The sequence below is a fragment of the Archocentrus centrarchus genome, chromosome 1 (genome assembly GCF_007364275.1).
Source record: "Archocentrus centrarchus isolate MPI-CPG fArcCen1 chromosome 1, fArcCen1, whole genome shotgun sequence".
Classification (NCBI taxonomy): domain Eukaryota; kingdom Metazoa; phylum Chordata; class Actinopteri; order Cichliformes; family Cichlidae; genus Archocentrus; species Archocentrus centrarchus.
Window position 1 is genome coordinate 33,098,497 of NC_044346.1, and position 24,292 is coordinate 33,122,788.

The 24,292-nt window shown below is 41.0% G+C and overlaps 2 protein-coding genes across 4 annotated transcripts; one reads left to right on the forward strand and one right to left on the reverse strand.

The window, feature by feature from the left end:
* Positions 1–2,680: 2,680 nt before the first annotated feature.
* micall1a (MICAL-like 1a) lies at positions 2,681–19,929 on the forward strand. Of its 2 annotated transcripts, XM_030736393.1 has the most exons (17): positions 2,683–3,071; positions 3,200–3,346; positions 8,180–8,228; positions 10,101–10,242; positions 11,177–11,268; positions 12,443–12,591; positions 13,637–14,241; positions 14,344–14,404; positions 14,607–15,037; positions 16,482–16,873; positions 16,967–17,101; positions 17,223–17,349; positions 17,511–17,601; positions 17,715–17,788; positions 18,529–18,643; positions 18,721–18,767; positions 18,854–19,929. In XM_030736393.1, exons 2-17 carry the CDS (start codon positions 3,201–3,203, stop codon positions 18,982–18,984), a joined length of 2,787 nt encoding a protein of 928 aa, XP_030592253.1. In that variant the 5' UTR covers positions 2,683–3,071; position 3,200; the 3' UTR covers positions 18,985–19,929. The 2 variants fall into 2 exon arrangements, with proteins under 2 accessions (XP_030592261.1, XP_030592253.1); XM_030736401.1 differs by having other exon boundaries at positions 2,681–3,346; positions 16,524–16,873.
* A 591-nt stretch (positions 19,930–20,520) lies between these two features.
* Positions 20,521–23,808, reverse strand: c1h22orf23 (chromosome 1 C22orf23 homolog). 2 transcript variants are annotated; one of them, XM_030738807.1, is made up of 7 exons: positions 23,740–23,808; positions 23,409–23,502; positions 22,717–22,779; positions 21,603–21,761; positions 21,329–21,487; positions 20,917–21,017; positions 20,521–20,760 (listed from the first exon to the last, which is right to left on the reverse strand). In XM_030738807.1, the coding sequence occupies exons 2-7, from the start codon at positions 23,500–23,502 to the stop codon at positions 20,662–20,664; spliced, it is 675 nt and encodes a 224-aa protein (XP_030594667.1). In that variant the 5' UTR covers positions 23,740–23,808; the 3' UTR covers positions 20,521–20,661. The 2 variants fall into 2 exon arrangements, with proteins under 2 accessions (XP_030594667.1, XP_030594676.1); XM_030738816.1 differs by having other exon boundaries at positions 20,522–20,760; positions 21,353–21,487.
* Positions 23,809–24,292: the final 484 nt, after the last annotated feature.

Sequence of the window (24,292 nt, forward strand, 5' to 3'; positions counted from 1 at the left end):
CTTGGGTCCTGCTGCCAAGGGTCCTGCTGAAGTGCATCATAGGAACTGCTTGGGGGGTTCCTATGATGCACTTCACCTTTTTTCTCTCTACATTTAATCACTAGTTATTATTAATCTCTGTCCCTCTTCCACAGTGTGTCTTTTGTCCTGTCTATCTCCCCTCAGCCCCCAACTGGTTGCAACAGATGGCTGCCCCTCCCTGAGCCTGGTTCTGCTGGAAGTTTCTTCCTGTTAAAAGGGAGTTTTTCCTTCCCACTGTTGCAAAGTTCTTGCTCATAGGGGGTCGTATTGACTGTTGGGTTTTCTCTGTAATTATTGTAGGGTCTTCACCCTACAATATAAAGTGCCTTGAAGCAGCTATTGTGATCTGGCGCTAGATAAAAAAAATTGAACTGAATTGAATTGAACTGATTACAGGTGGCATGGTGAGAATCGTGTATACAAACAAAGGCAGTAAAAAACATGGTTTTAAATAGCTTACTATAGCATTGATATCACTTTGAGTTTCAGACCAGTCTATTGATCTTAAAGGAGAGGTCAGAGGTCAAATGTGACATATTTGAAGTGTTTTTACGATGCTTTCTATATGTTGACAGTGCACTCCACACTTGTAAGAATGATGTTTTCTTAGTTTGAAGGCTTTTTGTCAAATTTTGACTGATAAATCATTGAGTCAACCTTGAAGACCTTGGTGGACGTAATTCAAATTTGAATGGACTGTTAACATGACCCCACTCTACACTCTACAACTCACATCTCTAAAGTAGGGACCATAAAGGATGAGTTTATATAAGCATACTGTCTGGAGCAGCCACACTCAAAAATATTTAGGTCTAATATTAAAGTTTGCTTACTTTAACTGCATTTAATATCTATGGGGAATAACATAGCTTTAACATATACAGGGATTAATTAAACTGATGCATGTTTGTCAGACACATAAATTAAACAAGTATAGAAATGTAGTTGCTGTTTTCAGGTACTTAAAATTAGTGTAAAGTATGTAAAAGTACCAATAAACGCATTGTGGTTTTAGACACATAATAGTAACTATCAGAGACATTATAAGAGAGGGAGAAACATGTCACCAGAATCCTTATAGAAGGACTGATGGCACTTAAAGAAATTAAAATCAGGTGGATAATCTGGCAATGACCAGCAAGCAGTCTAATGAAAAATGCACCAGTGGTAGAAACTGTAAGTCATGCTCTGATGGTCTGCTCGGGCTGTCAGAAATTAGATTACAGATTATCCTGAAAAGAAAGAAAGAAAGAAAACCATCATGGAACATGGTGAAAAAAAGCATACATTTTTGCATAAAACACTTTTGACTTTGATTTACTTGATGAAATTTCACCAGTATTTGTGTTAAGGGCAGGCCTTAGGGGTCTAGTCCTGTACAACAAGGTCACTGTGCCCAATCAGATGATCTGTATACTTATAAACTTTGACAACTATAAGTAAAATTAAGTTGAAGTAAATGAAAGATTTATGAAATATTTTTAAAAACCCACATTTCAGTAACAAGCTCGATCTGCAGTGACAGAGGTATCTAGTATGACTGAGAACATTGGGGCTCAGTGGCTGATGGAGACTGGCATGTATCCCAGTGATTTTGGAGCAGATCTGTCTATGCAAATCAGATTTTGGCATGTCTTTTAACTAATTCTTAAAAGAGATTTCATATTTCTCCAAATCTTAAAATATATTTTTTGGTCCTTGTTAGCTTTAGAGTCAATTTTAAAATTCTTGTTTAAACTTTTAAAGCTTTGAATGGTAAAGCACCTCAGAGCTTTTATTAATCTATTCTTCCAACTGGTCCCTTGGGTCTTCAGAGCAGAAATGACTGCTTACTCATTTAAAAAAAAAAAAAAAATATATATATATATATATATATATATATATATATATATATATATATATATATATATATATATATATATATATAAACAAAAAAACATGGAAATTAGGCCTCTGGGGTAGTGGCTCCTAAATTCTGTAATGAGTTGCCCTCATCCCTTCATTTTATTGATTCCGGGGTAGCTATTAAAAAAAGAGCTAGACATTCCTATTCAGACAGATGTTTAAGTAATTATGTGCCATTGTTTTATTTGTTTCTTCTATTGTTTTATTTGTTTTTTCTCTTGATGTAAGGCACTTTGTGACCTTGTGAGCACCACTCAATGTCTCTTTGGACTTAAGAGGGCTTTAATTAGCTTGGAAAGCTTTAAATCGTGTCAGTCTAAAATCCCGAAACAAATGAAACTGTGCACATAGGGGTCAGCATTTTTTCTGGTTAAAAAGCAAAGCGAGATGAGCCAAATGCCCATGCGCTGAACCTGTATTCTACAAATGACCTGAGGAGGGATGCAATTCGCTGCTGATGCATGTAATCTGACATTAATTCCAATGTAAGAAGAAGATAGCAGCCTGTGAATGGCTGTAGCGCCCCCTGTAGGGCGTTAGAGGAACACAAAGGTGATATTGTAGGTTGGCAGGTTGGTTGACAGCCAGCCTGCTAATGCACTTATCAATGCGCGCTCGGATGGCGTTGAACACATATTTCCTGTAAGGCATTTTACTTTTGCTTTTATTGTTACATAAACGCGGGCGTCGCGGGTAGCGCGCTGAAGACACTTTTTTTTTTTTTTTTTTAAACCCAGTGTTTTAGCAGCTGCTGCATTCACTGCCCCGTCAAACAAAAGCGTACTGCGGGTATTGTGGTCCACTTCACAGAGGAAATGCTTGCACCTGCTTCTACTGAAAAGGCATCACTGCGTGAAACAATCCGCACAGCAAACCTGCAACCTAGGAGCTAACAGCGAGCCTGTGAAGCTAGTTAGCTAACTCGGCTACGTCAAGAACTTTTTGCGGGCGACCCCCTCCCGACTGATAACGGCGCTATCAGCCGTGTTTTTAACCCTGTCCGCAGGCATCGCAGTCGGAATAATCTCACACGGGAGGTGAACTTCACACAGAGCTTGCTGCAGTTGCAAAAGTTGGTTGGTGTCCAACTAGCGTGTAAGACATGCTGTTTTTTCTCCAGCGTGACTCAGTGGCTGTTCATGAAGGTAACGTATCGGCCGATCGCGGGTGTTGCCTGGTCATCGCTGCCGTCTCTATCCTGTCAGCGCCTGGGAACAAATAAAGGTCGATTCATTTAACGTCCACCACGTTTTGTGGATTTGTGTGACTGTAGTATGATGGGGTCTCTGAAGGCTCTCCAGGAGTGGTGTCGGATACAGTGTGAGAACTACAGCGATGTGGAAATTAAGGACATGTCCAAGTCCTTTCGGGACGGGCTGGCGTTTTGTGCCATCATACATCGCTTCAGACCAGATCTGATGTAAGTAACATCGAGCGTAACATTAATGGTGAGGGGAAGTTAAAAGCAGGTTAAGTTAACGGTAAGGTTGAGCTGTGATAAACTGCTTTTTTAATGTATCAGCTGGCTCCATTGAAAGGTAGACTGGTTTTTGAGGCGTGACAGGGTGCTAACTGTTTTCTGTGTGACTGAACTGAGGTTCAGTCTTACAAAGGATGATCCATCCATTCAAAATACAAATGTAGAACAAGATCTGTCACAACAAGAGCCATCTGAAGTCATCTGTTCTCTGAAGAAGGGCCGTCACTCATTAAACTTATAGCTAAACTCACAGGCTACATGCACACACAGCCCAGTTTGATCCCATGTAAAACCATTGCATAATAACATATAAGTTAAGTTATATAAGTGTAAGAAATACACTGGACCATAGTCAAGACTTTTTAAAGGAGATGAAACCATGAATCCAAGTGGAAAAACACTCCTTACCCCCACTCCTTTAAAAATATGCCAGCCAAGAAAATATTTTATTTTTCTTAGTTAATTAGTGAGCCATTTAAAGTAGAGAAAGCTTAAGAAATATGCATAATTTAAAAAATCTTTTTTTTTCCTACATGCATTGAGTCTACATGTAGATACATGTACAGTCAATGAGTCAGTATTTATTAGTCAGTAGCCCAGAATTAAAACGGACCAAAAAAACGTCACATAAATAGGCAAGAAAGAAAAAAAAAACCCACACCCCGCAAAAGACAGGTGTGTCTCTCCACAGCTGGGATTGGCAGTGTGTGCTGCTAAATTTTATACTTTATAAACCCGCAGTGATTTAAATTTGAGAAGCACTGAACCCGCAGATAAACGCATACAGCAGATGTCTTAGGATACTTTAAAAGTATTAACTCATGCTGTGCCAAATGTTTCATTGGTACTGAAACATCTCAGTATGTTCTGTAGTCATAAGCTATTTGAGGTCTTTGTAAACGTCATTTTTTTGCCCATAGGTGCGAAAACACTGAAGAGTACAGTATGCAACATCTTCACTCTATCCATTTGCGCAAGTGTGTGTTTGCGTGTGCGCAGATCATACATCACATTCTATAAATATCTCCATCATCTGTCGTTCCACCTGAAATAGAAAGCCCATGATATATTTAGATTAGACGGTTTGAGATCAGGGAATCTTAGATGTTTGTCGTCTTTGGTTCTGCAAGTCGTGACAGCGCTCTTACAGACATTTTGTGCGAAATCTTGTTTTCACACCATAAACGGGACATGTGGTGAGGAGCTGCTGGAGACCAGCGCTGCTAAAACTAAAGACCACAAGATCATATGCATGCATAATATGCTTCACTAGAGTACAGTCATGCACCCGGTTATGTGGGCTTTCAACTAAAAAAAACCAATCAGCGTAAAAACAGCAGAAAGGCACAAAACCACATGCTGAGTTTTTGTGACTAAACTATAATAGGATTTTCTGCCTTTATGATTCAAACAATTTGTCTAGATTTTGAAATACTTTATAACCTTTCAGACATTTTCATTTTTTCACTTCTTCCTACTCTTGTGCAGTAGTGATGGCATCGCTACAATAAGAGTAGCAGTGTGTGTGTTATTGAAAATTTTGCCATACTGTGGGTCAAATTTGACCCTTTGGTGGGCTGATTCTGGCCTCCAGGCCACTGGATTGACACCTCTGTGTCAAACATACCTAAATATGGCGGTGTTATGCTGGATAACATGCTTCATTCACTGTATGTTTTAGCTATGTTTTGTCACTGCCACTTAAAAACAAAAAAAGCCCCTTGTAATGCCATGAACTGTGCAGTGAGCGAGGGGCCAGTGTGGCGTGTTAAAGTCATCCTGACAAGCTATGCTCTGCCTGTAACAACACTCCCCTCCTCTCTGCTTCACACCTACACACCGAGTACAGAGGTTACTGCAAACCACAACAGCATACATACATGATCAGCAAGACTTTGTATAGGGAGGAGGAAATGATGACTCGCCATCTTTTTTAGTAGAGATTCAAAACAGTAATTTTCTTTTTGACGCGAGGGACAGTGATCCACCTTTGGGTAAAAACAAGTGAGGAACAGCCTGAAGTTTTCAGTACTTCTTTGCAGCAAAGAAGCCATAGTGTGTTTGTGTTAAAATATATTTTTGTAAACTAAATGTATATCAGGGTTTTTCCTGGATCAGACCACACACAATAATGGGCCATGAGACAAGTCCAGATTTGTTGTGAGATTTTGTGGCAACCATAGGTTATCAAGACCAAAACCCAGGAAAACTCGCTAGATATGTGGTGCAAGTATGTCCATAGAAAACTAATGGGACACAAGGTCTGCAGGTAAAATTATATGGAGTTTATTCTTTGGGGAAATTGGCAGGTAACTGTGTGGTAATCTACCAACATCTTTGGCATGCTGTATAACTTTGCTGTATAATTGTACAAAAGAAGCAAATCATGAAGATAGTAAGCACTTCACCCAGTTTGATGTTTTTGAGCTTTTATAGCCTGTCTTGCAGGGGGTAACTGCTGGTCCTTGCTGGCATGCAGTCAGGGGTGCAGAGAGGGACTCCCGTGGCTCAAGAGGCATGCATGGTAGCCACGGGGCGAGCGTCAGAGGCTGAGAGCCAGCTGTCATAGGCTACTGGAAGTGGTCATAAGACTCTTTGAGTGATCTAGAGGCAAAGGCATTTCCTTCCACACATTCACCTACAGAAACCTTGAATTTGAATTCCACTGGACAGACCATGTTGACCAGTCACTTTCTTTTAGTCTTCATGGCTGGAGCTGAACTAAACAGCAAGTGAGTCTGAGGTCTGAGGGAGGGGCAAAGACACACCAATGTAAAATGGAGGGGTGCATTTGATTTTTAACAGGAGGTGTGTTGTTCCACACAGAATATTACCAAGTGTTGGCATTCGCCCATAGGCTGCACTTTGAGCACCTTGGGTCTAAAATCATACCATTAACAATATATTGTGTCATACCAGTGCCCTTTGGGGACATGGGGAAAATTGTGGTTTGAGGAATGGTGATCGTCTCACTCATGATGTTCATCTCTCAGGTGAGGAACCTGGACTGAATGGAAGCAGAGTACACTTTCACTAGACCAGTGAAGTGGAATTTATCAGCACAAACAGCACAGCAGTAATCCTGGAAGTACAGGAATTAGACAAATCCTAAACTCCCAGCTTTCAAGCTTTGCCTCTTTAATTTGTGCCCCAGCATGCCTCACTGTTCAGCTTTCTTTCTAGCTGCAGCGGCCCGGCCGAACTCCCTCTGATCCAGACAGACAGCCCGTCAGACTAATCTGCAGCTGAGACCTCCGCCTGTCAAACTGGATTTAGCTCTAATGCAAGTGCAGGTCGTTATAGTAGATGTGCTGCCCTGTACTCCGCAGCCACCGTAGTTTAATTGAAGTGTAGCACACTGATGCAAATGAGACTCGGATGGCCTTATCATTGTTTAGCTGAGGCCAACTGTCAGTCAGCCCATGGGGCCAAGAAGTCATTCATGGAATGGTTAATGGAAGCGCATGAAAATTGTCTTTTTAAAATTGTATTTAAATGAAAGTGTGTTCATTTATCATAGCTTTGTTTTATATTTTTAGAATGCATTTGTTGTCTCACATGCTCTTCTACAAAAGTGCCTGATTATTGCATATTTATAGGCTTAATTATTCACTGTCATGGCATCACCTAATATCAGACTTTGAAGCTTTTCCGACTAACTGAACCAGATTTAGCGGATGTACTGGTTCAAGCCAGATTTTGATCATGTGGATTGTCATTGCCGCCTAACACACACACACACACAGTTTCGAGCGGTCCTCTTTCCTAAAATAAACCTTGGAGTGAGACTGTGAGTCACAGTGGATTAGGTGTGCACTGCAGATCACACACAGCATTTCATCATCCCAGTCAGTGTCTTTTCTGTGAGGCTTGAAAACCTGAAGTCTGTAACAGCAGTTAGAGGCATAAGTTGATGCAGTTTTTTTTTTATTTGTCAGTGTTGGAAGTGCTGACACGGTGGACTGACTCTGACACAGTCGTGGTATTAGAGTTGCTGCTCAGTGCGTTTGTGACCACGGGAATTAGATTAGAGAGAACAGAGGTCACTTTGTGTGGCTCCAACACGGAGCTCATTCACAGGATTTTGCCTTCTTGAAAGTTCCACATGGTTACCACAAGCACTCATTAGGTTCATTGTGTGTGTGTGTGTGTGTGTGTGTGTGTGTGTGTGTGTGTGTGTGTGTGTGTGTGTGTGTGTGTGTGTGTGTGTGTGTGTGTGTGTGGTTTTTTTTAATTAATTTTCCTGCCATACTGTTGTCCAAGACCACTGCACAAATTTACTTATGCACATTCATCCAACAACTCCTCGGACATTTTTCCTGTTTTACTGCAGGATGTTTACTGGTGAGAAACTGGCTTTAGATCCCTGCTCTGGGCATTTTAGACTGGAACCTTGTAATTATCAGCCCATCGCTCCTGCTGCTTCTTTCTGTTTTGCTCTGCCAGTTTTTTTTTTTTTTTTTGAACATCGGGCAGCATTTATGTGTGGTTTTTGGAATTGTCTGCAGTGGTAGGTGGGTGCTGTAACCACTCACCATTGCAGTTTGTTATGCTGTCAGGCAAATAATAGCTTGTAAGTCTATAATATGAGTGCAAATAGGTCAGCAAGTTAAATGCAGCAGTGTTTTGTATCAGCATAGCTTGAGAAGGTATGTTATTACAGTCATCTATAAGATTTGCGATGGAAAAGTCGGGCTCTTATATAATTGCACTGGAAACTTTATCTCCAGCCTTATCTCAAATGTAGTTTTAACTTTTTTTCTGTCATTGCAGAGACTTTGACTCGCTGTCTAAGGAGAATGTCTACGAGAACAACCGCCTGGTGAGTCACAGCTGTATGTTTTCAGGCTTGAACAGTGAACATTTGTGATCCTGTGTTGCATGATGCTGTCATTTTGGAAGCCATAAACCTATCAACAAGGAGTCAAATGCTTAACATGGTGGGTGTAATTTTAGTGTATTTGAGTGCCTGTGAGGAGAGAGGGCAGAGAGTCAGAGGAGGGGAAAGCCAGAGTGCTCAGTGTCAGAAGAAAGAAAATTCTTGACACAAGCCTGTGGAGAAACCATGAAGTGAGGATTTTCAGTGCGAAAGTGCTGAATTTGCAGCTTTATAAAGCAGTACATCAAAACCAGCATAAAACTTTGTAAATCTTATTTCCTTGGTTGTATTTTCCACATGGTTTGAAAGCCAGGAGAACATTGAGGGTTGAAATGGTAATCTCCTCATTTTCAGTCTGAGCTCAGCTTTGGCAGCTCTTGGCTGTTGTTGTTCCTGCAGCTTTAAGAAAGTAAAGAGAAGTGAAAAGCTTATAAAGAAGTTTTATAAAGGAAGAAAGTAATTGTCAGGTCTAAGCTGCAGTCACTATTATGTGAAAACCTTGCGCTTTGGTTGGGTTTGACCTTTTAAGATCTACGTGTGAGCTCCATAAATGGATTCAGGGATAATTGTCTCCTGGAATTGCTTTTCTGGTTCCTCTTTCATGTAGGAGGTGCAGTAGACACGATAAAAACTGAACCCCCTGTTTATATGTTACTGCGGTCACACGGAGACTCAAGCTGGCATTAGAGTGGGCACGTGGCCTGTGGTCATAGGTTGGGTCATAGGTGACCAGGTGTGGGGAACTAGAGCCAGGAGGAAGCCACAGGCTTTATGTGTTGTCTTTGCAAGCTCATTTTGTCATTCATCCAGTGCACCCAGCTATTTTTGGTCTTTTTAAATCCAAATAAAAATCAAAACGTTAAAAGTATTTGCCATGACGAGTCTCAGCACGAGGTGGAAACTACTTTAGCTTCCCTCAAGTGGCTTCTTTTGCTCGTTGGACGCCACTACAGAAATAACTGTGTCAGTTTCACTTCACTCAGTCACCACATTCACATCAAAACAAAAATTCCAGGCCTAACAAACTGTAAAATGCCACTTACAAAGGAAAAGAAGTATTCCTGACCTGATTTGGGTTGATTATCAAGGACCAGTAGTTCATGTGTTTTTGGGTTTTTTTTTTTATGATTTTAGATTTAGTTTAATTTGGATGGTGATGTGCAGCATTTGTGGGCTTCATTATTCCAGAACTGTGTGACTGCTGGTGCGTTGCTGCGAAACTCTGTTTGCACTGCAGTTTCTTCACTGGAATTTTTTCTCACTGCTGGTTATCCTCAAAGGATAAAGCATTGTAAACATCATCTGCAAATGGTGGATGTTTTGGCAGCACAGTGAGATAAGCAGACTTTCACAGTAATCTGGATTTGCATAACTTATTTGTGTGTCTAATCAAAGGCTGGGATCACCCAAATCGCAAAAAGAAGCACACTCTCTGGGATGTCTCACGCAGACCCAGTACATAATTGAAGTGCATTTGTTTTTTTGGTGCTCAAAGCATTCAAAGGTTAAAATGGCAACAATAGTCATTCTCCTGAATAATACACAGACCACAGTTCCACACATTTCCATTGAAATAAAATGCTGATAGCAGTCATACCAAAATATCACACTGGGTTTCAATTAACAAAACAAATTCAGATGCTTAGTGGGTCTGATCTGTTTACCTGGATGAAGTGTGTAGATTATTAGCTATTATGTTTTTGCCCTGAATTTAAGCTCGCTGCTTCTTACTCATCTCCAACATCTCCTGTTGTTTCCTGCTCTTTCTACCTCCTTTCCCCTGTCCGCTTTTCATCATTCTTTCTTTTATCAAAGGCGTTTGAAGTGGCCGAGACTCAGCTGGGGATTCCAGCCCTGTTGGACCCAGAAGACATGGTGTCCATGAAAGTGCCTGACCGGCTCAGCATCATCACATACGTGTCCCAGTACTACAACTTCTTCAATAACAAGTCTCAGGGTGCGTGCACAAACCAGTTGGCTTTGACTTGTAACTGTTCAATTCAGTTTATTTCAGTTCAGTTCAATTTTGCTTAAATAGCACCAAGTCACAACAAACAGTTGCCTAGAACTCTATCCTATATATTAATTCATTAAGCTTTAGTGATATATTTTAGGTATTAGTGTTTCCTGCAGAGATGCATTATGTTTGTGGTGGTGTCGGGGGCAGGAGCATGCTTTCGTTAAAAAAATGTGACAATATGGAAGCTGTGTCTCCAGTATCTTCCTCATCCCTGGATTGACTCCTCAGTGTAGTGACACATGTACCAGTTCTTTACCTGCTGCAGGTTCTGGTTAGAGTCAGAGCAAATCAAAGATTACTGTCCTCAGCTGCAGTCAGAGTTGGTGGTTTGTAAAACAGTGTTTTTAGTTTTTAGCTGCAGCCAAAGGGAGTACAGTAATCATTCATAATTTGAGTATTTTATTATAAATAATAAGAAGAAAAAATAAAGCTTTCTTTGGTAGATGGCAGTGTAGTTTCTTTTGGCCTCTGATTGTTTTTATCACTGTGAAATCCAAGTGCCTTGATTAGGTCATCTTATAATTATCAAACATAAGCTCACCTTTGTTTGTGCCTTTGCATATGAACAAAGAACACACACGTTTAGTGTTTGATGATTTGCATAAATGAAAAATAAAGAGAGGCGAACACCGCAGAAGTCACCTGGTTAGCTTACCAATTGGGAAACATGACCCTGGAGGGTTCTTTCTAGCACCTCGAGATATTCAGCGCTTGAAGTCAAAAGCGGTGCTATTTATGGAAAATCTCACTTTATTTCTCATTTTCTCATAATTCAGATCCAGTCAGACTGCACAGCAGCTTAACCTGTCGGTGTGATAACGTAGACAAGCAGTTTGCCATTAACTGGCTTCCTCTACTTTCTCTAACACAGCAAACCCTCCGTGTATGAAGAGGCTGAGTTCTGCTGGTCTTAATGAGCCAGCCCAGAAAAGGCCTCCAACTCCTTTGGAAGACAAGACTGAGGTAAGTATATAGGACTTGGCACCAGGAGAAACATTATCTGTTAGACTTTAAACCTAATTAAACTCTAGATGCTTGGCATGGTGGCTATTAGGGTTTGCATGGTAGCGAGCTGTAGATTTCTCAGAATGTTTTGTTTATGATGGCCTGTTACGAAGTGACATTGAAACAACACTTAAAAAAAAAATATTGAAGCCTTGCAAGATTTAAAAATCATTTTGCATGTATTATGTGGGGTTATTATGCTCCAATCTCATTGTACATCCTGTATAATGACAATAAAGGCATTCTATTCTATTCTTATAAACCTGCCGTGATACTACAACAATGCAGAATATCCAGCTATGGATTTTTATGTCAACTTCCTTATGTGAGCTTTGTGTTGCACAGCAGGGGAAAAAGCACATCCAAAGCAGTAGAATAAGTCTATAAAGATAGCCTCTGTATCCTGTCTCTCTTTTCTTTCGCATGCCTTCAACTTCTTTCCTCCATCCCGTACTCCCATGTACTGGCATTCTCTTCATCACTCCCCCAATCGCCCTTCCTCCCCTCTTCAGATGGAAATTCATTCCACTCCCTCCTCTTCCTGTTCTCCGTCCTCACATCTCACCCCCCCTCCGCTCTCTGGTCCTGAGCCTAAGCAGTAGGGTTGGGGTGGGAGGGTGGGCTCGGAGGTGAAAGCAGAACTGTTAGGTCAGTCTCTCTTAACCATCTCTTATGGATACAAGACTAACAGTTGTAGTTTCTTAATACTGTGTGCCAAGTTTTGGAATATGCTGCTTCTAACCCCTATATTTACTTAACTTAAAACCCCCAAATGCCTAAAAACTATATATTAATTTTAAATATCAATCATATCCCAAATGTGTGACTCCCAGAGCCACTAATCTAAGCTGTTTGGATTGTTTTTGTTTGTTTTTTAACTAATAAACACTTTTTTTTGTAATTTCATTCTTTTACAATTAATCAAATGATTTAAGCTGAATTAAAAAAAAAAAAAAAAGTAATGATAACCAAGTAGATGTAGCTAGCTAAACAGAATGAACAATCCACATCCTCAAATCCTGACTCCGTATATGATCTCCCCCTCCCTCATTACTCTCCATCTTCCCCGTTCCCTGATGTCTCCTCCCTGTCCCCCCTTCCTGTGAACAACGTCCCCGGTTGCTTGCACTAGCCGATCCAGACCGTGCAGACGGGCGCTGAAGCGGTTGGGGCAGGCAGGCGCCACACTCTCAGCAGCACCTGCGCTGCCTGCCAGAAACACGTCCACCTGGTGCAGAGGTTTTTGGTGGACGGCAAGCTCTACCATCGCAACTGTTTCAGGTAACCCCCTGCTCCCTTCTACTCATTTCTCAGATTGTACATCCTCAGCTCCTCTGCCCAGGTGTTAGTCCCTCCCTCCCTCTCTCTGGGTATAGTACAATCCTTTAATGTAAATGCCTGGCTAGTCCTGTTTTTGATAGCTGTGCACTGCCAAATTGGATCATGCAATATGACCAGCAGGATAGTGCAGTATACCCTGTAAGTATATTGCAGCTGAGTCCAGCTGAGCTATTGGTGACCTGTTTTGGTCAAGCTATGAGTGGAGGAGAGAGGAGTCAAGGCAACGGGCATTTAATGTACAGATATTAGCTGTTTGTTTTGTTTTGTTTTTAAATCACACATCCACAGATGGTGATTGGCAGAAAGTTTGATCACACAGTCGGTCGTCTCAAACAACTATAATTATGAATACAAAGCTCTTAGCCTTCCTCCGCCATGGTTTATGTATTCCAGCTCTGTCTCTTTATACACATCAAGGATAAATACACTTCTGCAAAGGAGTCACCTGTTTCAGAGTTATTATAGTTTTATATTTTTATTTTTATTTTAGTAATCTTGAGAGTGGATTTGTTTGTTTCACCTTAACATTTTGTTTAAAATGTTAAATATTAGTTTTTTTTTTTATTTTAGTGTTCGTTTTTGTTATTATGATGTTTTTCTGATGGAGGATTTAACAAGTTCAGCTTTTCAGCTTTTAAAAGAGTGCATGCCATTTTGATTCTGGCGAACACAACAGTTAAGATTTCACTTAAGTGTGAATTGTAGTAACGGCATGTGTTGCAGCAAAAATTTGATGAGAAGCTATCTCCGTCAGAACGAGTATATCCAGTTTCCTGTGAAATCTTCACAAAGAAACGCTCCTGGTTTTTACCTGTGGAACGGTTTCAATTTGAACATCTACTGTAGACAGCGTTCGATGTGCATTAATATTACATGAATCATCTTTGGAAACATTTCACAAAGATAAATGTGTTTTTTTTTTTGTCACACATTTATGAAATCTTTATGTTGATCTTATTGTCTTCCTGTGTTTTTGGTTTCTCAGGTGCACAGAGTGTCACAGCACACTGCTTCCTGGCTCTTACAAACTGGGAACCGATTCTGGGGCTCTGGTCTGTGCACATCACCTTACTAGGAATGCATTATCCAATCAGAATGGTCGTCCCGATCTTGCTAAGAGACCGGTGTCGGTACAGTCTGCCAGGATTGGTCGCAGCACAGTTCATCACCCGGCGCCCTCTGATGGCGACCGGGCAAAGACTTCTTCTCCGGTACAGCAAACAAACGACACTGACACGCCAGCCAGTGACTCTGTCGCAGTCACTCCTGTTGCAACAAACAAAGACTGCTTGGAAAAAATAAATAAACAAGATGGCGCTGGAGAGACAGAGGAGAACCAGCGCTCAGCCACACCTTCCAACCCTTTTGATGAGAGCGATGCTGAAGAGGAGGAGCAGGGAGAGAAAGAGGAAGAAACTGAAACACCAGCCACACACACAGCTAATGGCGACCTCCCTTCTACACGTGCACCTCATCTCGAAGGTATCGGTCGGCCAGTGCCCGCGCCCCGCCGGGTTTCTGATCCCACCCCTCCGCCTCGCCCTGCCCCGCGGGTTCGACTCCCTCGCACAGCAGACAGTCCCACAGTCGGTAAGTGGTTTTTGCACAGTACTTTTTTTTTTTTTTTTTTTTTTTTAAGGTAGCAGTAACATTTGTTTATAGTGATACTTAAGACTTTTCCTGAAATCACAGGGGAAACTCAGAAGCCTCCGCCTCCTCCCAAACCTCGAGAAAGGTCGCAGTCTCCTGCAAGGTAGCAGAATTGATCTTAAATGCCATTTCACCTGCGTTAACCATACCTTCACAGTCTGTCAGAACTCTGAATTACATTTTGTCGCAGTGTGTGCTGTAGTTGTTTACCCCTCCATGTTTCCATGTGGATGAACTTTGTTGTCTTCCTCTGTGTGACCCCCCCCCCCCCCCCCTTCCATCACTATCTGTGTCTCACTGTTCAGTGGCACCCATAAACCCAAAGACCCACCTTGGCTCGCCCTGGTTCAATCAGAATCCAAGAAGAAGAAAGCCCCAGCCCCTCCCCCTCCCCCCGCTGGACTGGCAACCCCTCCAAACACAGGCTCTTTGTCCTCTCTCAAAGGGGAGGGCTCCAGACCCAGCACGCCCCCTGAGCCCTCCAACCCATTTGACGATGATGATGATGATGATGAAAATAATGAGGGAAATGGAGAAGAAAGCAGTGAGGGAGGTGCACATCCACCTACAGTGGTGACTAGTCACCCATGGTACAGCATCACTCAGGCTGCAGACACAGCAGGTGCCGACACGCCCCCTAATAAAGGAAGCTCATCCCGCTCTGTCAGCCCCGCAAGCACCAAGAGCAAGAAACGGCCGGCACCTCGCGCTCCTCGGCCACCTGCTGGTAACCAAGGTTGGTTTTATCAGCACTCCAAACACCAACTAGTTAGAGCATTACCTTTGTACTTTACAAACATCAAACCTTAATCTGAATGTCATTTTATCAAATGAAGAAATGCAAACATTACATTTCGGTTTTTTTAGTGCCACCTTACCTGAGTCTGCTGAGCTCAACTTGGTGCAGAATTAACAGCTGAGGTGATAATTTAGAAAGCTGAAGTTTATAGATGAACACACCAGTTTGCTGCAATAAAACTGGGATGCATTTGGAAGAATTTGGATGCATGGCTGTATCCAAAGTTGCATACTAGCATACTGTTTAGTTGGCTAAAATAGATTTTTTTAATTGGGCGTATGTATTCCAGAATGCAAGTTATTTATTTTGAAAGCCCTGGTCTAAATGAATGGATGCATGTGCAAAGTTGCACAACAGTACAACTTTATTTAGAGCTCAGTCCAGATAGCCAACTCTGACTCATCTCTCTGGAGTACTGAACAAATGCCGTGTTTATTCAGGTCATGGATACAGTAAGCCAAGAAAAATTAAGTGTCCTTTCCTACATTTTTACTTTAATTAAGAGTAGACATGTCTGCCACCATGCAGTTGAAACTGTCACGAAAATCTACTAACTGTTTGGCTACAGAGTTTTCCCATAGATTTTCTGTTTAGTCTCTATTAATGGCTTTATTTAAACTGTCATTCAGGTGTAATAGGACAAATTTGCATTCATATTTAATTTTTAGCTGAGGTGCAAACCCTGATTCCAATTGATCAAGACTGAAGTTTATAACCTGCAGATGTTATTTGACCTTCCATTTAACCTGGTGCTGCTCGGCACTGCAGCCATCTGCAAGCTGTAATAGATTCTGGTCGTGGGATTGACTAGTGACAAACTTTTGTTTTCTAGATTATAATTCTGTTCTCTGTCCTGTTGAGTTCATTTAAGACATTTCTAAATTTGTATGATGAGTTGCTTTAGTCTTTAGTGAGTCTTGTGCATTTACATGGTTTGTTGCATGGAGTTTTGTGGCACTCTCTACACTAGCATTATGTAGCCTATGAACTCAGTTATTTTAAAATTATTAATTATTTTAAGGCACATCTGTCCAACTTTGAGCATCCAGTGTTGAAAATGTGTCCAGCATAAAGGTGTGAAGTTTGTGTTATTGTTAGTCCCTTTAATCGTAGAATAGTTTAATGTAAATTTAAACAACCTCAAATTTAAGTTGTCACAGTGAAACAATGGCAGTCAAAGTACAAAGCTAAAACAAAAAAGCTTCTAAACAGTGACAGACTAAAAACAGATGAAGAGAGATGAGTTGTATAGAGATGCTTCAAATAAACGTTCTATTCCCTTTCCCGTATCCTCTCTTCATTTCAACATTTCAATCTGTCCCAACTACTTTATATTCCTCTTTAATTTCTCCTGTTCCTACTATTCTTTCTTTTTCTTCAGTTCTCTCTCATTCTCAGCCCTCCTCTTGCTCCCCCTCTCCAGCTCTTAGCACAGAGAGTTTGTCCTCAGGCTCAGACTACAGTTCCTCTCAGCTCCCTTTGGCTGGCAGTGCCAGCAGCGACCAGGAACACAGCTTCACCAAAAGCGTCTCAGAGCCTTCCATTTGTTCACCGAATGACTCCAAGCCTTCCCCTTCTTCCTCCTCGACTGAGCATCTCCGTCAGCCTTCCCCGAGCCCCGCCCCTACTTCAGCGCCAGCATATGCCAGCTCAGCTCCAGCCACTCCACAAACCACTCGCAACCCAGGGACCAGAAGTCCTCGACCTCCACCACCACGACCCCCCACCACTCCCAGTCCACTGGTGTCAGAGGCCACCCAATCACACAACAAGGTAATAGCACCACCACCTAATTAAAAGACAATTTATATAGCATTACTCTTTGCACATACTACAAATCCAGCTGCATCTCTTCTCTCTTTATAGCGGACATGTAAGGAGAACCCCTTCAACAGAAAAGCTTCTCCCTGTCCCGCTGATTCTAAAACCAGGCCGCCAAAAGGTCCCCGTCCTGCTAGACCCCCTGCTCCCGGCCACGGCTTCCCACTTATTAAACGCAAGGTAAACAAAAACATAAAGACAGACTAATTACAAATAGAAACAAAACCTACTGAAATGACATTTCCACTTATGTGTAAAGCTCAGATGAAGTAGTAGGCATGTGGTTCAAACATCTATCCAGGTGCAGTCAGATCAATACATCCCAGTAGAAGATATCCATGGGGAGATGAGTCAGCTGGAGAAGCAGCTGGATGAGCTGGAACAGAGGGGAGTGGAGCTGGAGAAGAAGCTCAGAGACAACCCAAACGGTATCACATTACAGTGCTTTCCAAATCGAGTGAATACCATTTTTTTTTTTTTTGGCCTTTTTTTTTTTTTTCTCTCAAATGTTCATTTTTAAAATCTGCTCCTTATGTCCCAAAGAAATGACAGAGTGCTAATATTTCTTTTTTGTCCTTCGTTCATTCAGATGAGGATGAGGAGCACTTGTTGGTGGACTGGTTCACTCTAATTCACGATAAACACCTTCTAGTCCGACGGGAAGCTGAGCTGGTCTACACGTAAGATATAAATTTTAGTTATTGAATGTCATAGCTGGTTATATTTTTACATGTAAACCCTGTAGACAGAAGCTTGGAGCAGTAAACATGAATTTACCATTTTCTAACTGCAGGGCGAAGCAGCAGAACCTGGAGGAGAGGCAGGCTGACGTGGAGTACGAGCTGAGGTGTCTTCTCAACAAACCAGGTATTTCAGATATCGCCGTCTGTCCCGGCATTATCCAGATAATTTTGGGAGAACCAAGTTGCAGCATTATCCAGCCTCGCCCCTCTCACATGTAGAGCAGGGAAAAGTCTGTTTGTGTTATCATTACTGTAAATACGCAAAGGGTGCAGCCTGGAGAGATGATGCATTGGAAAATAGGCTTTGCACTGGAGAGCTGGTCGGTTAAAACTATTTAATACCCAGTGTGTGTGTGTGAAAAAGCTTGTTACCTGTCTGCACTATTTCACTTGTAGCATGTGCACAAATGTAATAAGTCGGACCAAAAACTCTGTAGTTGAATTCCAGTAACACCCAGTACATGTCTAATAAAACCAGCTTCAACTTTTGTGTCGTCATATTCTGTAAAATCATCATTTACACCCTTGAAGTACTTAATGCACACACACAAACATTTAGTCAATCTTCAGTTTGAATTATTTAGAGTCTCTTGGTTAGTTTGTGCCATTAATGAAACTGACAGTAGCCGCAGTGCTTCTACATTTTACAGTAGTGCAGTAAAACATTAATTAATAAGGACTCTTTGCTGACCTGACGGGATAGTGGGTGTGCATTTATATTCATACTGAACGATGCTCTGCTATTGCTTCAATAATTTATAAACCCTGTGAACACCTACAAAGTGTATATGATTGAAATAAAAACAATACAACAGATTCAATTATTAATCACGCTCTCCTTCTTCCCTTTCTTCCGGACGTCAGAGAAAGACTGGACCGAGGATGACAAGAGTCGGGAGCAGGAGCTGATGGATGAGCTGGTTACCATCATTGAACAGCGCAACCAAATAGTCAACAGCATGGACCAAGACAGGCAGAGGTAATCGCTTACTGATAGTGGCTGTGCATCTCTGTTGTGTATAGACTGGCAGCAGTCTAACTGTGGTTCTGTCACAGGGAGGAAGAGGAGGACAAACTTATGGAAGAGATGCTGAAGAAAAAAGGTGGGATGATATTTCCTTTGTATCAGATTCATGAAGGCAATCTTTCCTTACTTTTAATTTTTATTTCTTACTTCCGTCCTCATCAGACTTTAAGGATCCAGACAGCGACCATCAAAAGAAAAAAGGGACAAAGTTTAAACCCATCAAGGTGCTCAAGCGTCTGAGCCATAAAGGAGAACCGGGAAAGAGTCCCAGCCCTCGTAAGGAGAAAAGCTGAAGAGCAGAGGACACGTCTAGTTTGAAGGGATATTTAAAGGACGCCTATTTTAACAAGACTAAGGAATTCTGAAGGAAGAAGACAGCTCCTCAAACTGTTTTTAACCCCCCCCCCCCCCCCCAGCCCCTGCTCACATCTCCAAACTTCTCTTGGTGGCTATTTTCAGTTGCCTTTTAGTGTCTAACAGCAGGTGCTTTAAAAACTTTAGGCTCAAAATATTCAAACTAGTGACATGTTGGGTGGGTTTCTGTATCACTGCACTGATTGTGTGTTTTTGCTTGAACATCCCTGCATTGCACAGTGACTCTGCACCGTAGGCCTTCAGCAAAGATGTATGTGGTTTGTCAGCTTACATTAGTCCTTGATATCCTTGAGTTTTTAATGGTTTTTTTTTCATCTTACTTACACTCCCCGAGTACCTGAGTAGTGGGCTCCTCTGCTCCTTCAAAGGTGCATGTGTGGACATCTGAGGTTTTATGTCATGTCTGGTTTGAGCCTGTGGTACTGGTAGAAATACGTTTGTTTTTCTTCCAGATGAAACTTGCTTTAAACTGAAGCATCTATTCTTGAAACGCTCAATCAACAAAGACTTCTAGCTGCTATACTGTTTGTGGTTTTCTTGTTTGGTTTCTTCAGTGCTAGTTTTACAGTTGTGTGTGTAAACTGTCATCAAAGGATTGAATGAACATAGACACAGTATTTATAAGTGGGGTTAAACTGCAGGAGAAAACAGAATCGTACAGGAGGAACAAACTGCAGAAAAAAACAAATTGCTTGTTAGTTTTAAAGGAGACCTATTATGCTGATTTCCATATTTTTCATTTTGAGACCCTACCAGAGGATCTTTGCATGATTCAATTCAAGGGGTATACTCCAGGTAACCCCCTGGTCTCAAAGACAGTTTAAGTCCCCAGTCCCTTGAACCCTAGAACACTAACGTTGGGTTATTTTATTTATATATATATATATATATATATATATATATATATATATATATATATATATATATATATATATATATATATATATATATATATATATATATATAAGGAAAATCAGGATAGGTCCCCTTGTAATATGGAAAGTCACACATGTAGTAATGAATTTTGGAAAAAGAAAATGTACAGTATTTTATCAACTGTAGCAAAAGTCCAGTTTGTAACGGTTTTAACTATTGGGGGGTAACCTGAATATGCAATCATTAATTTATCATTTACTATGCCTTTCTGTATGTGTTTCTGCCTTAAAGCGGATAGTTTATATTGAGTGCCATTTATTTTATTGCATACGTCATTGGTTCGAGCTAATGTAAATGTTTACTCATTCTGTTAGTGTTTTGTCTTTTAGGTGATGTATTTGTCTGTCTTGTAAAGTTGTGTGTGTCATGTCTGTTTCTGCTCTGTGCCTAACTTCCTGCTCAGCTGAAACTAAGGGCTTCTGTAGCACCGCGTTTTTGTCAGCTCTACATTGTCCTAAAACAGCAGCAGGGTTGTATGAAATACTGACACTGGGAGGCAGAGGAATAAAAGAAATTCATAAACTTGGATAGACGTGTGTTGTAGTCACTGTTTTACTTTCATGTCACAGCTGCATGTCTCTCTGCAGGCGTCACACAATACTTGTCTCTGTTTTGACTGAAGATTTCTCTTGCTTCCAAGTGAAGGTCAAAAACAGTGGTCAGTCTTCTTTGTCGGCTGCATTTTCTATCCTGCTCTCTGTCCTTGTGTCCAATCTGGGAACGCGGGCCTTTTCCAGTATCTCCAGTTCTCGTATTTTCTGTTATTGGAGCCGTGACGCAACATACATTTAAGTGCATTTGATCTTAATTCTGTTTAAATTACTGCTGATCTCTTACCACTGAATTATATTTATAAGAATATAATTCTAAATGTACATAATGACAGCTTGAAGCATTGTGTATGGACCATTTACCTGGGATATCTCAGTGTTGATAATGTCGATATACTCTTTCTCCTGACCCAGAGAGGCCATGTCTTCCAGAAACTGTTGTCTTTCCTCTATTTCATTCAGAACTGCAGGAAAAACAGAACACATGGTCTTAGTCTTAAGGCTCATCGTGGGTAAATGGATGCTTTCACCTGTAGCATGATGTAGTTGTAGAAAGAGAATAGTTCCTACAATTTTTTTTTTTCTTTCTGCACTGAGCACCACAATGCGAGTGCTATGCAGTTCTAGACATTTCTGGAGCTGAAATCTCCAAAGCAACTCAAAATGAAACAATTCAGATTGAAAAAAGCACCACAGGTCAGAGGAAAAATAAATCTCATTTGGGGTTGAACTGTCCCTTTAAAATGAATGTGCTGGCGTAACCTCTCCACCTCACCTGTGTCTGTGCAGTCAGCCTCACCTTCCTCATAGCGATCCATCTTTGGTGCTTCTGAGCTATGATGTAGAGGAGATTTTTGAGAAGATCCTGCTCTGGGTTGCTCTGTTCCTAGTGCAAAGATATTCTGAAGCTTCTGCTTCTCTTTTTCTAGGTCACCTTGGGTGACATGAAGAAAAATATGAGCAAAATGGAGCCTGAATGTTTCTCAGGATGCAGAAAATGGAACAAATAAAGACATGAATTGAAATTCATGTTATTTTAAAGAACGTACGTGTTGGACCGGGACAGAACTTTTCTCTTGCATAGCTGTCCCCAGACCGACAACCCTCAGCAGCGCGCTTCTGTGTGCGGACCGGCCAGCCTTTCTGGACAGATTTATCAGGAGTAGAAGGCTGTGCCGGAGCAGAGGTCAGAGGTAAAGCTGCTTCACCTGAGGGAGAAAAGTTTACAAGAGCAGAGGTTTTTTTATTTACACAAAATGAAGGGATGTTTAAAATATAAGACTAAAAACATTTTTAGTCTTGGACTCCACCAGACAAGCTTTGCATGATGTGCATTTCAAAGTACCCTGTATCTATTTAGCCCCTCAGTTCATCTAATGTTTAGCTCCTCTCCCTTTAAAGGCAACTGTCTCCTGATTGGATGCTCCTGATCTACATTCCTATCCTCATCTGTGGACTTGATGAATAAAGTTGCAGATACAAGCTGTGAAGGGTGTCTGGGCTCAGCCTTATATTATGGGGTGAGGAGCTTGATCATTTGGAAGGGGCACAGAGTAGAGACACAGCTTCTCCACCCTGGTAGGAGTTAGCTGAAGCAGTTTGGCCATCTGAATAGGATTCCTCCTAGGTTGTGTATTGCCAGCTGGGAGGAGACCTGGGGGCAGACACGAGACAAGCTAGGAGAGATTACATCACTCGGCTAGCCTGGGAACGCCTTGGAGCTAGAGGCAGTGTTTAGGGAGAGGGAGATCTGAGCGACTCTGCTTAGACAACTGAAAATGGATGGGTGTTTGCTCCTCACAAACAGATCTGAACATGCAGGATTTACAATACAAACCGCATGCCTGAGGTGATCATATTAGGGATACCTGCTGTCATGACATCATGCAAAGCCAAGAGTGGAAAAAAACTTGTAGGAAACTGAGTTTTAAACCAGCCTAAGCCTGAGCTTTCTCATGACATGAAACTTAAACCATGTTTAATATGAGCATCCACAATAGTAACGGTTTATATATGACAGAAAATGAGGCAAATAGGTCCTCTTTAAACAGAGCTGGGGCACCATGGGGCAGAATCATAATGATATCATCTGTATTTTTAGCAGACTGGAGTAAAGTTATCACATTCTAATATTATACTGTCTCAAGCCTTTGTCAAACTTACTCTTTGGGTATCTGTTGATCTGTTTTCTCTTGAGACTGGTGACCCTTGATTCTTGTTTCATCACTGAGCACAGAAACAGAACAGTATGAAAAATATGCAGCACAGGCCTCTACAATGTTAAATGGAGACACAAACACAACTCTACAGTGGCCTCCACACTGAAACTCTGTCATATTTTCATGTAAACCTGGAAGGAATCAAATGTTTCATGATTTAAAAGCACAAGTTCAGACATGCAAAATGAAGAAAAATTTGCTCTGACAATGAAAAGCTCAGATAGTGCGTATATATAAGGGAACGAGCAGGAGTGACGATGATAGTGAAGTGCATTAAGCTCACGGTGAAAGCTGCTGGAGGACATATTCAAATCTGGAAACCTCAACTTCACTATGACCAAGGAGGATCTGTCTGAGGTTTGAGCCCTTTCACACCTTTCCAAATACTGCTTGAGGACCAAAGTAGTCCAAGCAGTGCTGACTGTCCTGGACTTTCCTCCAAGACAGTCATCACATCTGGCTTGAACAATTCTGTTCAGCCTGTCAACACTGAAATTTTCATTAAAGCTGCTGAGTTAATATCATCATGCATGATGAAAGATTTTGTTTTCTTGGACAATTAAAATAAAGATAAAAATAAAAATAAATGGTGATCTCCGATTTTTGAAGCCCGCTGCAACAGAAGCATCATCTTACATTTCAGCATGTCCTGGGTCTCCTTGTTGAACTGTGTGGCTCTGGGGCTGTTCCACAATCCCCCGCCAGCTGTACTCTGTGAGGAGGTCTCCATCTGCAAACGCAAGCACACACAGAGGTTACAACCCAGAATACAAGCCCAAAATTTCACTGTTACATAATTCTTAGATTACGTTTTCTTTCACGTCATTAGCCTATAAATGACAAGTTTTTTTTTTTTTATTATTCCTTAGACTACACTGCTGTGCTGTATGAGTTAATTCAACATGAAAGAAAGCTTCGAAGGAAAACATTTATCCAGAGGTGAGATATCTTAAAATTAATAGATTACCTCGTTTTTCACGGTTCAGGCCAATCGTGAAAAAGTCCGGACAGGAAGACAGGAAGTAACGATTTGTTGCTACAGCAACAAAGTAACAAAAACCCTGTACGATTTTCCTGCTATTTTAAGTCGCTGAAATATTTAGAAAAAAAAGCAAATAAAATACAGGTTTTATAATTAAATGTCGTCAATTTTCAAGAAATTTTTAATTTTACCCGTTTTTATTATTTTAAGACAGTGGTGCACTGTCAACTATGGCCACTAGAGGGAGACAGATGATGATGATGATGATGATGATGATTATTATTATTATTATTATTATTAATATTATTATTGTTGTTGTTGTTGTTGTTTTAATGGCTTCTATCAATTACTGATTCTAATTTCAATAAAACTAAAACGAGTCCATTAAGTATTTTTCATTATGTCAATATATACAGCCAGGGGGTCAGGAATGACTGGAAGTGCCATTAAGGTTTTTATTTATTTATTTATTTATTTAAAATTATTGTGGTAATACTACTTTAACTTAGAAATTGAAATAAATAAATAGAATAGTTAC

Bases quoted from the DNA above. Each gene is read 5' to 3' on its own strand.
- micall1a (XM_030736393.1), top strand. From the start codon at position 3,201: ATGATGGGGTCTCTGAAGGCTCTCCAGGAGTGGTGTCGGATACAGTGT. The intron at 14,242-14,343 runs GTAAGTGGTTTT...CTGAAATCACAG, and splicing joins AGCAGACAGTCCCACAGTCG to GGGAAACTCAGAAGCCTCCG. The intron at 17,350-17,510 runs GTATCACATTAC...TCGTTCATTCAG, and splicing joins GCTCAGAGACAACCCAAACG to ATGAGGATGAGGAGCACTTG.
- c1h22orf23 (XM_030738807.1), bottom strand. From the start codon at position 23,502: ATGGAGACCTCCTCACAGAGTACAGCTGGCGGGGGATTGTGGAACAGC. The intron at 22,780-23,408 runs GTAAGATGATGC...TTCTGTGCTCAG, and splicing joins GACCCAGGACATGCTGAAAT to TGATGAAACAAGAATCAAGG. The intron at 20,761-20,916 runs GTAAATGGTCCA...CTCCAATAACAG, and splicing joins TCAACACTGAGATATCCCAG to AAAATACGAGAACTGGAGAT.